The 17,834-nt window shown below is 50.3% G+C and overlaps 1 protein-coding gene across 1 annotated transcript in view; it reads right to left on the minus strand.

Annotated features, from left to right (window-relative positions):
- The window catches only part of LOC141271873 (uncharacterized), a 61,358-nt gene extending 48,464 nt beyond the window's left edge, over positions 1 to 12,894 (minus strand). Inside the window, exon 1 of the mRNA XM_073682074.1 lies at positions 12,816 to 12,894. Within this exon, the coding sequence (XP_073538175.1) occupies positions 12,816 to 12,841 (26 nt within the window). The 5' untranslated portion in view covers positions 12,842 to 12,894. The remainder of the gene's footprint in view (positions 1 to 12,815) is intronic.
- Positions 12,895 to 17,834: the final 4,940 nt, after the last annotated feature.

Raw genomic sequence — 17,834 nt, forward strand, 5'->3', positions numbered from 1 at the left:
ATTACTGTACATATACACATGGCAGAACTGGGGGAGGGGGCACTATCTCCAGGAATGGAGGGGTTAATGTCCCCTGTATACATGAGCACATCGAGCGTTATATTACTGTACATATACACATGGCAGAACTGGGGGAGGGGGCACTATCTCAAGGAATGGAGGGGTTAATGTCCCCTGTATACATGAGTACATCCAGCATTATATTACTGTACATATATACATGGCAGAACTGGGGGGAGGGGGCACTATCTCTGGGAATGGAGGGGTTAATGCCCCCTGTATACATGAGCACATCCATTGTTATATTACTGTACATATAAACATGGCAGAACTGGGGGAAGGGGGCACTATCTCCGGGAATGGAGGGGTTAATGCCCCCTGTATACATGAGCACATCCAGCGTTATATTACTGTACATATACACATGGCAGAACTGGGGGAAGGGGGCACTATCTCCGGGAATGGAGGGGTTAATGTCCCCTGTATACATGAACACATCCAGCGTTATATTACTGTACATATACACATGGCAGAACTGGGGGAAGGGGGCACTATCTCCGGGAATGGAGGGGTTAATGACCTCTGTATACATGATCACATCCAGCGATATATTACTGTACATATACACATGGCAGAACTGGGGGAGGGGGGCACTGTCTCCGGGAATGGAGGGGTTAATGTCCCCTGTATACATGAGCACATCCAGCGTTATATTACTGTACATATACACATGGCAGAACTGGGGAAGGGGGGCACTGTCTCTGGGAATGGAGGGGTTAATGCCCCCTGTATACATGAGCACATCCAGCGTTATATTACTGTACATATACACATGGCAGAACTGGGGGAGGGGGCACTATCTCCGGGAATGGAGGGGTTAATGCCCCCTGTATACATGAGCACATCCAGCGTTATATTACTGTACATATACACATGGCAGAACTGGGGGAAGGGGGCACTATCTCCGGGAATGGAGGGGTTAATGTCGCCTGTATACATGAACACATCCAGCGTTATATTACTGTACATATACACATGGCAGAACTGGGGGAAGGGGGCACTATCTCTGGGAAAGGAGGGGTTAATGCCCCCTGTATACATGAGCACATCCAGAGTTATATTACTGTACATATACACATGGCAGAACTGGGGGAAGGGGACACTATCTCCGGGAATGGAGGGGTTAATGTCCCCTGTATACATGAGCACATCCAGCGTTATATTACTGTACATATACACATGGCAGAACTGGGGGAAGGGGCACTATCTCCAGGAATGGAGGGGTTAATGTCCCCTGTATACATGAGCACATCGAGCGTTATATTACTGTACATATACACATGGCAGAACTGGGGGAGGGGGCACTATCTCCAGGAATGGAGGGGTTAATGTCCACTGTATACATGAGCACATCCAGCATTATATTACTGTACATATATACATGGCAGAACTGGGGGGAGGGGGCACTATCTCTGGGAATGGAGGGGTTAATGCCCCCTGTATACATGAGCACATCCATCGTTATATTACTGTACATATACACATGGCAGAACTGGGGGAAGGGGGCACTATCTCCGGGAATGGAGGGGTTAATGCCCCCTGTATACATGAGCACATCCAGCGTTATATTACTGTACATATACACATGGCAGAACTGGGGGAAGGGGGCACTATCTCCGGGAATGGAGGGGTTAATGTCCCTGTATACATGAACACATCCAGCGTTATATTACAGTACATATACACATGGCAGAACTGGGGGGAGGGGCACTATCTCCGGGAATGGAGGGGTTAATGCACCCTGTATACATGAGCACATCCAGCGTTATATTACTGTACATATACACATGGCAGAACTGGGGGAAGGGGGCACTATCTCCGGGAATGGAGGGGTTAATGTCCCCTGTATACATGAACACATCCAGCGTTATATTACTGTACATATACACATGGCAGAACTGGGGGAAGGGGACACTATCTTCGGGAATGGAGGGGTTAATGCCCCCTGTATACATGCGCACATCCAGCGTTATATTACTGTACATATACATATGGCAGAACTGGGGGAGGGGGCACTATCTCCGGAAATGGAGGGGTTAATGCCCCCTGTATACATGAGCACATCCATCGTTATATTACTGTACATATACACATGGCAGAACTGGGGGAGGGGGCACTATCTCCAGGAATGGAGGGGTTAATGTCCCCTGTATACATGAGCACATCGAGCGTTATATTACTGTACATATACACATGGCAGAACTGGGGGAGGGGGCACTATCTCCAGGAATGGAGGGGTTAATGTTCCCTGTATACATGAGCACATCGAGCGTTATATTACTGTACATATACACATGGCAGAACTGGGGGAGGGGGCACTATCTCAAGGAATGGAGGGGTTAATGTCCCCTGTATACATGAGTACATCCAGCATTATATTACTGTACATATATACATGGCAGAACTGGGGGGAGGGGGCACTATCTCTGGGAATGGAGGGGTTAATGCCCCCTGTATACATGAGCACATCCATTGTTATATTACTGTACATATACACATGGCAGAACTGGGGGAAGGGGGCACTATCTCCGGGAATGGAGGGGTTAATGCCCCCTGTATACATGAGCACATCCAGCGTTATATTACTGTACATATACACATGGCAGAACTGGGGGAAGGGGGCACTATCTCCGGGAATGGAGGGGTTAATGTCCCCTGTATACATGAACACATCCAGCGTTATATTACTGTACATATACACATGGCAGAACTGGGGGAAGGGGGCACTATCTCCGGGAATGGAGGGGTTAATGACCCCTGTATACATGATCACATCCAGCGATATATTACTGTACATATACACATGGCAGAACTGGGGGAGGGGGGCACTGTCTCCGGGAATGGAGGGGTTAATGTCCCCTGTATACATGAGCACATCCAGCGTTATATTACTGTACATATACACATGGCAGAACTGGGGAAGGGGGGCACTGTCTCTGGGAATGGAGGGGTTAATGCCCCCTGTATACATGAGCACATCCAGCGTTATATTACTGTACATATACACATGGCAGAACTGGGGGAGGGGGCACTATCTCCGGAAATGGAGGGGTTAATGCCCCCTGTATACATGAGCACATCCATCGTTATATTACTGTACATAAACACATGGCAGAACTGGGGGAAGAGGGCACTATCTCCGGGAAAGGAGAGGTTAATGTCCCCTGTATACATGAGAACATCCAGCATTATATTACTGTACATATACACATGGCAGAACTGGGGGAAGGGGGCACTATCTCCGGGAATGGAGAGGTTAATGTCCCCTGTATACATGAGCACATCCAGCATTATATTACTGTACATATACACATGGCAGAACTGGGGGAGGGGGCACTATCTCCAGGAATGGAGGGGTTAATGTCCCCTGTATACATGAGCACATCCAGCGTTATATTACTGTACATATACACATGGCAGAACTGGGGGAGGGGGCACTATCTCCAGGAATGGAGGGGTTAATGTCCCCTGTATACATGAGCACATCCAGCATTATATTACTGTACATATATACATGGCAGAACTGGGGGGAGGGGGCACTATCTCTGGGAATGGAGGGGTTAATGCCCTCTGTATACATGAGCACATCCAGCGTTATATTACTGTACATATACACATGGCAGAACTGGGGGAAGGGGGTACTATCTCCGGGAATGGAGGGGTTAATGTCCCCTGTATACATGAACACATCCAGCGTTATATTACAGTACATATACACATGGCAGAACTGGGGGGAGGGGCACTATCTCCGGGAATGGAGGGGTTAATGCCCCCTGTATACATGAGCACATCCAGCGTTATATTACTGTACATATACACATGGCAGAACTGGGGGAAGGGGGCACTATCTCCGGGAATGGAGGGGTTAATGTCCCCTGTATACATGAACACATCTAGCGTTATATTACTGTACATATACACATGGCAGAACTGGGGGAAGGGGGCACTATCTTTGGGAATGGAGGGGTTAATGCCCCCTGTATACATGAGCACATCCAGCGTTATATTACTGTACATATACACATGGCAGAACTGGGGGAAGGGGCACTATCTCCAGGAATGGAGGGGTTAATGTCCCCTGTATACATGAGCACATCGAGCGTTATATTACTGTACATATACACATGGCAGAACTGGGGGAGGGGGCACTATCTCAAGGAATGGAGGGGTTAATGTCCCCTGTATACATGAGTACATCCAGCATTATATTACTGTACATATATACATGGCAGAACTGGGGGGAGGGGACACTATCTCTGGGAATGGAGGGGTTAATGCCCCCTGTATACATGAGCACATCCATTGTTATATTACTGTACATATACACATGGCAGAACTGGGGGAAGGGGGCACTATCTCCGGGAATGGAGGGGTTAATGCCCCCTGTATACATGAGCACATCCAGCGTTATATTACTGTACATATACACATGGCAGAACTGGGGGAAGGGGGCACTATCTCCGGGAATGGAGGGGTTAATGTCCCCTGTATACATGAACACATCCAGCGTTATATTACTGTACATATACACATGGCAGAACTGGGGGAAGGGGGCACTATCTCCGGGAATGGAGGGTTTAATGACCCCTGTATACATGATCACATCCAGCGATATATTACTGTACATATACACATGGCAGAACTGGGGGAGGGGGGCACTGTCTCCGGGAATGGAGGGGTTAATGTCCCCTGTATACATGAGCACATCCAGCGTTATATTACTGTACATATACACATGGCAGAACTGGGGAAGGGGGGCACTGTCTCTGGGAATGGAGGGGTTAATGCCCCCTGTATACATGAGCACATCCAGCGTTATATTACTGTACATATACACATGGCAGAACTGGGGGAGGGGGCACTATCTCCGGAAATGGAGGGGTTAATGCCCCCTGTATACATGAGCACATCCATCGTTATATTACTGTACATAAACACATGGCAGAACTGGGGGAAGAGGGCACTATCTCCGGGAAAGGAGAGGTTAATGTCCCCTGTATACATGAGCACATCCAGCATTATATTACTGTACATATACACATGGCAGAACTGGGGGAGGGGGCACTATCTCCAGGAATGGAGGGGTTAATGTCCCCTGTATACATGAGCACATCGAGCGTTATATTACTGTACATATACACATGGCAGAACTGGGGGAGGGGGCACTATCTCCAGGAATGGAGGGGTTAATGTCCCCTGTATACATGAGCACATCCAGCATTATATTACTGTACATATATACATGGCAGAACTGGGGGGAGGGGGCACTATCTCTGGGAATGGAGGCGTTAATGCCCCCTGTATACATGAGCACATCCATCGTTATATTACTGTACATATACACATGGCAGAACTGGGGGAAGGGGGCACTATCTCCGGGAATGGAGGGGTTAATGCCCCCTGTATACATGAGCACATCCAGCGTTATATTACTGTACATATACACATGGCAGAACTGGGGGAAGGGGGCACTATCTCCGGGAATGGAGGGGTTAATGTCCCCTGTATACATGAACACATCCAGCGTTATATTACAGTACATATACACATGGCAGAACTGGGGGGAGGGGCACTATCTCCGGGAATGGAGGGGTTAATGCCCCCTGTATACATGAGCACATCCAGCGTTATATTACTGTACATATACACATGGCAGAACTGGGGGAAGGGGGCACTATCTCCGGGAATGGAGGGGTTAATGTCGCCTGTATACATGAACACATCCAGCGTTATATTACTGTACATATACACATGGCAGAACTGGGGGAAGGGGGCACTATCTCTGGGAATGGAGGGGTTAATGCCCCCTGTATACATGAGCACATCCAGCGTTATATTACTGTACATATACACATGGCAGAACTGGGGGAAGGGGACACTATCTCCGGGAATGGAGGGGTTAATGTCCCCTGTATACATGAGCACATCCAGCGTTATATTACTGTACATATACACATGGCAGAACTGGGGGAAGGGGCACTATCTCCAGGAATGGAGGGGTTAATGTCCCCTGTATACATGAGCACATCCAGCGTTATATTACTGTACATATACACATGGCAGAACTGGGGGAGGGGGCACTATCTCCAGGAATGGAGGGGTTAATGTCCCCTGTATACATGAGCACATCCAGCATTATATTACTGTACATATATACATGGCAGAACTGGGGGGAGGGGGCACTATCTCTGGGAATGGAGGGGTTAATGCCCCCTGTATACATGAGCACATCCATCATTATATTACTGTACATATACACATGGCAGAACTGGGGAAAGGGGGCACTATCTCCGGGAATGGAGGGGTTAATGCCCCCTGTATACATGAGCACATCCAGCGTTATATTACTGTACATATACACATGGCAGAACTGGGGGAAGGGGGCACTATCTCAAGGAATGGAGGGGTTAATGCCCCCTGTATACATGAACACATCCAGCGTTATATTACAGTACATATACACATGGCAGAACTGGGGGGAGGGGCACTATCTCCGGGAATGGAGGGGTTAATGCCCCCTGTATACATGAGCACATCCAGCGTTATATTACTGTACATATACACATGGCAGAACTGGGGGAAGGGGGCACTATCTCCGGGAATGGAGGGGTTAATGTCCCCTGTATACATGATCACATCCAGCGTTATGTTACTGCACATATACACATGGCAGAACTGGGGGAAGGGGGCACTATCGCCGAGAATGGAAGGGTTAATGCCCCCTGTATACATGATCACATCCAGCGTTATATTACTGCACATATACACATGGCAGAACTGGGGGAAGGGGGCACTATCTCCGGGAATGGAGGGGTTAATGCCCCCTGTATACATGAGCACATCCAGCATTATATTACTGTACATATACACATGGCAGAACTGGGGGAGGGGGGCACTATCTCCGGGAATGGAGGGCTTAATGTTCCCTTTATACATGAGCACATCCAGCGTTATATTACTGTACATATACACATGGCAGAACTGGGGGAGGGGGGCACTGTCTCCGGGAATGGAGGGGTTAATGTCCCCTGTATACATGAGCACATCCAGCGTTATATTACTGTACATATACACATGGCAGAACTGAGGGAAGGGGGCACTATCTCCGGGAATGGAGGGGTTAATGACCCCTGTATACATGATCACATCCAGCGATATATTACTGTACATATACACATGGCAGAACTGGGGGAGGGGGCACTATCTCTGGGAATGGAGGGGTTAATGCCCCCTGTATACATGAGCACATCCAGCGTTATATTACTGTACATATACACATGGCAGAACTGGGGGGAGGGGGCACTATCTCTGGGAATGGAGGGGTTAATGTCCCCTGTATACATGAGCACATCCAGCGTTATATTACTGTACATATACACATGGCAGAACTGGGGGGAGGGGCACTATCTCCGGGAATGGAGGGGTTAATGCCCCCTGTATACATGAGCACATCCAGCGTTATATTACTGTACATATACACATGGCAGAACTGGGGGGAGGGGGCACTATCTCCAGGAATGGAGGGGTTAATGTCCCCTGTATACATGAGCACATCCAGCGTTATATTACTGTACATATACACATGGCAGAAATGGGGGGAGGGGGGCACTATCTCCGGGAATGGAGGGGTTAATGCCCCCTGTATACATGATCACATCCAGCATTATATTACTGTACATATACACATGGCAGAACTGGGGGGAGGGGGCACTATCTCTGGGAATGGAGGGGTTAATGTCCCCTGTATACATGAGCACATCCAGCATTATATTACTGTACATATACACATGGCAGAACTGGGGGAGGGGGCACTATCTCCAGGAATGGAGGGGTTAATGCCCCCTGTATACATGAGCACATCCAGCATTATATTACTGTACATATACACATGGCAGAACTGGGGGGAGGGGGCACTATCTCTGGGAATGGAGGGGTTAATGTCCCCTGTATACATGAGCACATCCAGCGTTATATTACTGTACATATACACATGGGAGAACTGGGGGGAGGGGGCACTATCTCCGGGAATGGAGAGGTTAATGACCCCTGTATACATGAGCACATCCAGCGTTATATTACTGTACATATACACATGGCAGAATTGGGGGAGGGGGCACTATCTCCAGGAATGGAGGGGTTAATGCCCCCTGTATACATGAGCACATCCAGCGTTATATTACTGTACATATACACATGGCAGAACTGGGGGAGGGGGCACTATCTCCAGGAATGGAGGGGTTAATGCCCCCTGTATACATGAGCACATCCAGCGTTATATTACTGTACATATACACATGGCAGAACTGGGGAGGGGGCACTATCTCCGGGAATGGAGGGGTTAATGCCCCCTGTATACATGAGCACATCCAGCGCTATATTACTGTACATATACACATGGCAGAACTGGGGGGAAGGGGGGGCACTATCTCCGGGAATGGAGGGGTTAATGCCCCCTGTATACATGAGCACATCCAGCGTTATATTACTGTACATATACACATGTCAGAACTGGGGGAGGGGGCACTATCTCTGGGAATGGAGGGGTTAATGTCCCCTGTATACATGAGCACATCCAGCGTTATATTACTGTACATATACACATGTCAGAACTGGGGGAGGGGGCACTATCTCTGGGAATGGAGGGGTTAATGTCCCCTGTATACATGAGCACATCCAGCGTTATATTACTGTACATATACACATGGCAGAACTGGGGGAAGGGGGCACTATCTCCGGGAATGGAGGGGGTAATGCCCCCTGTATACATGAGCACATCCAGCGTTATATTACTGTACATATACACATGGCAGAACTGGGGGAGGGGGCACTATCTCCAGGAATGGAGGGGTTAATGTCCCCTGTATACATGAGCACATCCAGCATTATATTACTGTACATATACACATGGCAGAACTGGGGGGAGGGGCACTATCTCCGGGAATGGAGGGGTTAATGCCCCCTGTATACATGAGCACATCCAGCGTTATATTACTGTACATATACACATGGCAGAACTGGGGGAGGGGGCACTATCTCCAGGAATGGAGGGGTTAATGTCCCCTGTATACATGAGCACATCCAGCGTTATATTACTGTACATATACACATGGCAGAACTGGGGGAGGGGGCACTATCTCCAGGAATGGAGGGGTTAATGTCCCCTGTATACATGAGCACATCCAGCGTTATATTACTGTACATATACACATGGCAGAACTGGGGGAGGGGGCACTATCTCCAGGAATGGAGGGGTTAATGTCCCCTGTATACATGAGCACATCCAGCATTATATTACTGTACATATACACATGGCAGAACTGGGGGAGGGGGCACTATCTCTGGGAATGGAGGGGTTAATGCCCCCTGTATACATGAGCACATCCAGCGTTATATTACTGTACATATACACATGGCAGAACTGGGGGGAGGGGGCACTATCTCTGGGAATGGAGGGGTTAATGTCCCCTGTATACATGAGCACATCCAGCGTTATATTACTGTACATATACACATGGCAGAACTGGGGGGAGGGGCACTATCTCCGGGAATGGAGGGGTTAATGCCCCCTGTATACATGAGCACATCCAGCGTTATATTACTGTACATATACACATGGCAGAACTGGGGGGAGGGGGCACTATCTCCAGGAATGGAGGGGTTAATGTCCCCTGTATACATGAGCACATCCAGCGTTATATTACTGTACATATACACATGGCAGAAATGGGGGGAGGGGGGCACTATCTCCGGGAATGGAGGGGTTAATGCCCCCTGTATACATGATCACATCCAGCATTATATTACTGTACATATACACATGGCAGAACTGGGGGGAGGGGGCACTATCTCTGGGAATGGAGGGGTTAATGTCCCCTGTATACATGAGCACATCCAGCATTATATTACTGTACATATACACATGGCAGAACTGGGGGAGGGGGCACTATCTCCAGGAATGGAGGGGTTAATGCCCCCTGTATACATGAGCACATCCAGCATTATATTACTGTACATATACACATGGCAGAACTGGGGGGAGGGGGCACTATCTCTGGGAATGGAGGGGTTAATGTCCCCTGTATACATGAGCACATCCAGCGTTATATTACTGTACATATACACATGGGAGAACTGGGGGGAGGGGGCACTATCTCCGGGAATGGAGAGGTTAATGACCCCTGTATACATGAGCACATCCAGCGTTATATTACTGTACATATACACATGGCAGAACTGGGGGAGGGGGCACTATCTCCAGGAATGGAGGGGTTAATGCCCCCTGTATACATGAGCACATCCAGCGTTATATTACTGTACATATACACATGGGAGAACTGGGGGAAGGGGGGCACTATCTCCAGGAATAGAGGGGTTAATGCTCCCTGTATACATGAGCACATCCAGCGTTATATTACTGTACATATACACATGGCAGAACTGGGGGAGGGGGCACTATCTCCAGGAATGGAGGGGTTAATGCCCCCTGTATACATGAGCACATCCAGCGTTATATTACTGTACATATACACATGGGAGAACTGGGGGAAGGGGGCACTATCTCCGGGAATGGAGGGGTTAATGTCCCCTGTATACATGAGCACATCCAGCATTATATTACTGTACATATACACATGGCAGAACTGGGGGAAGGGGGCACTATCTCCGGGAATGGAGAGGTTAATGACCCCTGTATACATGAGCACATCCAGCGTTATATTACTGTACATATACACATGGCAGAACTGGGGGAAGGGGGCACTATCTCCAGGAATGGAGGGGTTAATGCCCCCTGTATACATGAGCACATCCAGCGTTATATTACTGTACATATACACATGGGAGAACTGGGGGAAGGGGGCACTATCTCCGGGAATGGAGGGGTTAATGTCCCCTGTATACATGAGCACATCCAGCGTTATATTACTGTACATATACACATGGCAGAACTGGGGGAAGGGGGCACTATCTCCGGGAATGGAGAGGTTAATGACCCCTGTATACATGAGCACATCCAGCGTTATATTACTGTACATATACACATGGCAGAACTGGGGGAGGGGGCACTATCTCCAGGAATGGAGGGGTTAATGCCCCCTGTATACATGAGCACATCCAGCGTTATATTACTGTACATATACACATGGCAGAACTGGGGGGAGGGGGGCACTATCTCTGGGAATGGAGGGGTTAATGCCCCCTGTATACATGAGCACATCCAGCGTTATATTACTGTACATATACACATGGCAGAACTGGGGGAAGGGGCACTATCTCCAGGAATGGAGGGGTTAATGCTCCCTGTATACATGAGCACATCCAGCGTTATATTACTGTACATATACACATGGCAGAACTGGGGGGAGGGGGGCACTATCTCCGGGAATGGAGGGGTTAATGCCCCCTGTATACATGAGCACATCCAGCATTATATTACTGTACATATACACATGGCAGAACTGGGGGGAGGGGTCACTATCTACGGGAATGGAGGGGTTAATGTCCCCTGTATACATGAGCACATCCAGCGTTATATTACTGTACATATACACATGGCAGAACTGGGGGAAGGGGGCACTATCTCTGGGAATGGAGGGGTTAATGTCCCCTGTATACATGAGCACATCCAGTGTTATATTACTGTACATATACACACGGCAGAACTGGGGGGAGGGGGCACTATCTCTGGGAATGGAGGGGTTAATGACCCCTGTATACATGAGCACATCCAGCGTTATATTACTGTACATATACACATGGCAGAACTGGGGGGAGGGGGCACTATCTCCGGGAATGGAGGGGTTAATGCCCCCTGTATACATGAGCACATCCAGCGTTATATTACTGTACATATACACATGGCAGAACTGGGGGAGGGGGCACTATCTCCGGGAATGGAGGGGTTAATGCCCCCTGTATACATGAGCACATCCAGCGTTATATTACTGTACATATACACATGGCAGAACTGGGGGAGGGGGCACTATCTCCAGGAATGGAGGGGTTAATGCCCCCTGTATACATGAGCACATCCAGCGTTATATTACTGTACATATACACATGGCAGAACTGGGGGGAGGGGGGCACTATCTCCGGGAATGGAGGGGTTAATGCCCCCTGTATACATGAGCACATCCAGCATTATATTACTGTACATATACACATGGCAGAACTGGGGGGAGGGGTCACTATCTACGGGAATGGAGGGGTTAATGTCCCCTGTATACATGAGCACATCCAGCGTTATATTACTGTACATATACACATGGCAGAACTGGGGGAAGGGGGCACTATCTCTGGGAATGGAGGGGTTAATGTCCCCTGTATACATGAGCACATCCAGTGTTATATTACTGTACATATACACACGGCAGAACTGGGGGGAGGGGGCACTATCTCTGGGAATGGAGGGGTTAATGACCCCTGTATACATGAGCACATCCAGCGTTATATTACTGTACATATACACATGGCAGAACTGGGGGGAGGGGGCACTATCTCCGGGAATGGAGGGGTTAATGCCCCCTGTATACATGAGCACATCCAGCGTTATATTACTGTACATATACACATGGCAGAACTGGGGGAGGGGGCACTATCTCCGGGAATGGAGGGGTTAATGCCCCCTGTATACATGAGGACAACCAGCGTTATATTACTGTACATATACACATGGCAGAACTGGGGGAGGGGGCACTATCTCCGGGAATGGAGGGGTTAATGCCCCCTGCGCCCAGTAATGGGGTCTCTCCACATACCTCCACCTGCAGAGCCGCCACCACATATATGGCTGTTCTGTGCGCACAGGACCTGTGATGAGGTCACAGGAGGGGAGGAGTCAGGGGTCACATGATCAGGGGCCTCAGTGGATGCAGGACTCTGCTGTGCTGGTTGTCATGGTGCTGGATGAGGTGAAGGTTATGTGTGGGGTCAGGAGGGGTTTACAGGGTGGATATAGCAGAGCCGTGTGTGTACGAGGTGTACGGAGCGGAGCCACGCGTGTACGAGGTGTACGGAGCGGAGCCGCGCGTGTACGAAGTGTACGGATCGGAGCCGTGCGTGTACGAGGTGTATGGAGCGGAGCCGCGTGTGTATGAGGTTTACGGAGCGGAGTCACGCGTGTACGAGGTGTACGGAGCGGAGCCACGCGTGTACGAGGTGTACGGAGCGGAGCCGCGCGTGTACGAAGCGTGCGGAGCGGAGCCGCGCGTGTACGAGGCGTATGAAGCGGAGCCGCGTGTGTTCCAGTTGTATGAAGCTGTGCCGCATGTATGAGGTGTACGGAGCGGAGCCGCGCGTGTACGAAGTGTACGGATCGGAGCCGTGCGTGTACGAGGTGTACGGAGCGGAGCCGTGTGTGTACGAGGTGTATGGAGCGGAGCCGCGTGTGTACGAGGTGTACGGAGCGGAGCCACGCGTGCACGAGGTGTACGGAGCGGAGCCGCGCGTGTACAAGGTGTACAGAGCGGAGCCGCGTGTGTACGAGGTGTACGGAGGGGAGCCGCGCGTGTACGAGGTGTATGGAGCTGAACCGCGTGTGTATGAAACGGAGCCGCGTGTACGAGGTGTACGGAGCGGAGCCGCGCGTGTACGAGGTGTACGGAGCTGAGCCGCGCGTGTACGAGGTGTACGGAGCGGAGCCGCGCGTGTACGAGGTGTACGGAGTGGAGCCGCGCGTGTACAAGGTGTACGGAGCGGAGCCGCACGTGTACGAGGTGTACGGAGCGGAGCCGCGCGTGTACGAGGTGTACGGAGCGGAGCCGCCCGTGTACGAGGTGTACGGAGCGGAGCCGCCCGTGTACGAGGTGTACGGAGTGGAGCCGCGCGTGTACGAGGTGCACGGAGCGTAGCCGCGTGTGTATGAGGTGTACGGAGCGGAGCTGCGCGTGTACGAGGTGTATGGAGCTGAACCGCGTGTGTATGAAACGGAGCCGTGTGTACGAGGTGTACGGAGCGGAGCCGCGTGTGTACGGAGCTGAGCCGCGTGTGTTCGAGGTGTATGGAGCTGAACCGCGTGTATATGAAACGGAGCCGTATGTACGAGGTGTACGGAGCGGAGCCGCGTGTGTACGAGGTGTACGCAGCTGAGCCGCGCGTGTACGAGGTGTACGGAGCTGAGCCGCGCGTTTACGAGGTGTACGGAGTGGAGCCGCGCGTGTACGAGGTGTGCGGAGCGGAGCCGCGCGTTTACGAGGTGAGCGGAGCCGCGCGTGTACGAGGTGTGCGGAGCGGAGCCGCGCGTGTACGAGGCGTACGGAGCGGAGCCGCGCGTGTACGAGGCGTATGAAGCGGAGCCGCGCGTGTACGAGGTGTATGAAGCTGTGCCGCATGTATGAGGTGTACGGAGCGGAGCCGCGTGTGTACGAAGTGTACGGATCGGAGCCGTGCGTGTACGAGGTGTATGGAGCGGAGCCACGCGTGTACGAGGCGTATGAAGCGGAGCCGCGCGTGTACGAGGTGTACGGAGCTGATCCGCGTGTGTACGAGGTGTACGGAGCTGAGCCGCGCGTGTACGAGGTGTACGGAGCTGAGCCGCGCGTGTACAAGGTGTACAGAGCTGAGCCGCGCGTGTACGAGGTGTACAGAGCTGAGCCGCGCATGTACGAGGTGTACGGAGCGGAGCCGCGCGTGTACGAGGTGTACGGAGCTGAGCCGCGCGTGTACGAGGTGTACGGAGCTGAGCCGCGCGTGTACGAGGTGTACAGAGCTGAGCCGCGCGTGTACGAGGTGTACAGAGCTGAGCCGCGCGTGTACGGAGCGGAGCCGCGCGTGTACGAGGTGTACGGAGCTGAGCCGCGCGTGTACGAGGTGTACGGAGCTGAGCCGCGCGTGTACGAGGTGTACAGAGCTGAGCAGCGCGTGTACGAGGTGTACAGAGCTGAGCCGCGCGTGTACGAGGTGTTTGGAGCTTAACCGCGTGTGTATTGTGAGAGCAGGAGTTATTTTATCTATCCTAATTCCATTTTGATTTTTGTACGTGTATCTTCTGCTTACCAGAATGGAGTTTGAGTCAGTATGTGTGTGAGATAAGACGTCCCTCAGGAATGTCTTTGTCTAGAGACTCAGAGAAAACATAAGGAAGAAACAAAACTAGAAAGTAAGAGATTCCAAAAATCCAAAAGCTAGGTTTAGACAGAATTACCTTTAGCCAATTAGATGTATGTATGCTAATGCCAGCACATATTTAGAGATAAGCTGATCCAATTATATTGTTTTAAAGTATGAATACTAATAACCTATATAAACCTGGACCAGACCATGTAATAAAGCAAATCTAGCCTGATGCTGAAATGTATCTGTGGCGCCCCGAGGGTTCGGTTGCCACAGGGGTATTGCACCTCAACCAGAGGTGTGATATTCCACTCCCAGGCAAGGATGGAGTGTGGACCAGGGCTCAGTTAGCTGCACACACACATACACACTCCCCATTTCCGGAGGACAGCTCGACGGTGCTCCCATATAATTGCAGGCACAACTGACCATGTCCCTGGCTGGAGTGGGGAGGGGGGAGAGAACCCAGTGATGTAGGAGCAGTAGGGGACGGTTTCTGGAGCATAGGAAGGAGCTCATTGGGTGCAGGTCACCTGAGCTCAGACACAGAGAGGTAGATAAAAGGTGGGAGCCATCTTAGAAGTTCAGTTCAGAGAAGCAGAGTAAAGGAGTAGAGAGCTGACGGAGCCGAGGCTCAGCCTGAGCTCAGCTCCACGAGGCAGGCCTGGAGAGAAGGCCGGGGCCAGAGAGGAGAAAAGGAAGGAAAGAGGAGAGACAGAGGAGTAGAAAGGCTCCAGAAGCAAGAAGGCAGAAGGGACCCTAAGAGAGCAGAACGGACAGCAACCGTTGCAAGCCAGCGTTATATTGGGTGAAGGGTCAGGCCGTGGAAGGGTACCGGATTCCCAAGTTGGTGGAGGTAAATCATCCCTCAGCCAAGAATCGGAGGTCGTGATCATTTATTGGTGCGACCCCTTGCTACACCCGCTAGGAAGGCACCACATAGGGTCAGGGAAACTGGCGCCAAGTTTTACCAGAGAAGGCCCGAGGCAGCCGGACAGAAGCGTGGTCACTGGTGGGGCACGAGAGGCCAGAGAAAGAATAGAAGGGGGTCCTGTACCACACTCCTGAGTTGCCTGGGGGTTGACCGAGCCCCTCACCTGGTGGACGCAGCACGGCTTGGGCAGTCATTGCTGACAGAGGTGACTTGGATATCAACTGTGATTAAAAGGCCTGAACTGCACCATTGGACTCTGTGTGATTTATGCTGCGCCTGCACCATCACCCCCAGCATCCACCTACATTGCCCTGAGGCTACATTCTTCCTGTGGGGAGTTATCCTATCCCTGTGCTGCACACCAACACCAGCCTCAGCGGTCTGCCTTGCAGCGGCGGTCATCCCTGACCACAATCCACGGGTGGCGTAGTCGGACATTCAAAACACTGATAAATAGACTGCCACAATTTGGTCTGACCACCCTGAGCCACGGGATCGGGTTGCCACTACTACCCCCAGCATCGTACAGAAGCCCGGTTTCGGGTACCCCACGGCCCAGGGGGCGAGTCATATCAGTCGTAGTTCTTCCGTGCACGTATTTGAATTTTACAATTAGATTTGGAACAGGTGCAACGTCTCACATTATGTGGCGACGACAGTATGACGCGAAGCCACGTGTGTACGAGGTGTACGGAGCGGAGCCGCGTGTGTACGAGGTGTGTGGAGCGGAGCCGCGTGTGTGCGGAGCTGAGCCGCGTGTGTGCGGAGCTGAGCCGCGTGTGTACGAGGTGTATGGAGCGGAGCTGTGCATGTGGCGTGTATGGAGGATCAGAGCCGTTTGTGTATGAAGTGGAGCCATGTGGGTACGAGGTGTATGGAGTGGAACTGTGCATGTGGCGTGTACGGAGCGGAGCCGTGTGTACCGCTCACTTATATTACAATCTTGTACACGATCTAGTATAAGCTTTATCTTATCTGCTGGTGATTATTCTACATAACATACATCAGAACTTTAGGTTTTTGACGCTCTTGTTTTCCCCTCTTATACAACAGTTTATAATCTAGTTTATCACTCCTCCATTTCTGGTTCTGGAGATCACATAATTAGTAAATTGAGTCCGCCTGTATATTATTATCAGTATAACTACAGTTGTTCTGTGAAGGCCTTAGAGGTTTGTTTAAGAACATTAAGGATCAAACAGCATCATGAAAACCTAGGAACACACCAGACAGTTGAACCAGCTGATATATTTCACTATGTGGCAGAATTGCTTTCTAATTACTGATAGATTTCAGTAGATGTCAGGACTTTCTATGGCATTTTGCACCTCTCTTTCTTCATGTGTTCAATACTTTTTCCCTGTGTCATTTCTCATTATTACATATAATTTATGGACGTCCATAGTTTGATTTCGTTGCCTGTGTGGATTGGATGGGTTGTTACTGACATCTGGTGAGAATGTCATGTCAATAGCACCTTTAAATATATATTTACTTAGCAAATTGGTGATGTGTTCAATACTTATACATGCGCACACACACACATACTGTATATGCAGCTTTTAGCCTTTTCACAACTATTACAAGAGATCTCCTAAATTACAGAGCAATTTTCGTTCAAAGGAAAGGCAGCTGCGATTGCAATCTAAGCAAGAATCAATCTCTGCTTATAAAACGAAGACCAATCCGCTGTATTCTCTGTGTAGGGGGAGATTAACATTTTTTTGCCTCTACTTGGCTGCAATTTTTCTCAGACGCATGGGTACTTTCTACCATATTTCATGGCTACACA

The sequence above is a fragment of the Phyllobates terribilis genome, unplaced genomic scaffold (assembly GCF_046119375.1).
Source record: "Phyllobates terribilis strain yellow unplaced genomic scaffold, ASM4611937v1 Scaffold_5__5_contigs__length_657084704, whole genome shotgun sequence".
Classification (NCBI taxonomy): Eukaryota; Metazoa; Chordata; class Amphibia; order Anura; family Dendrobatidae; genus Phyllobates; species Phyllobates terribilis.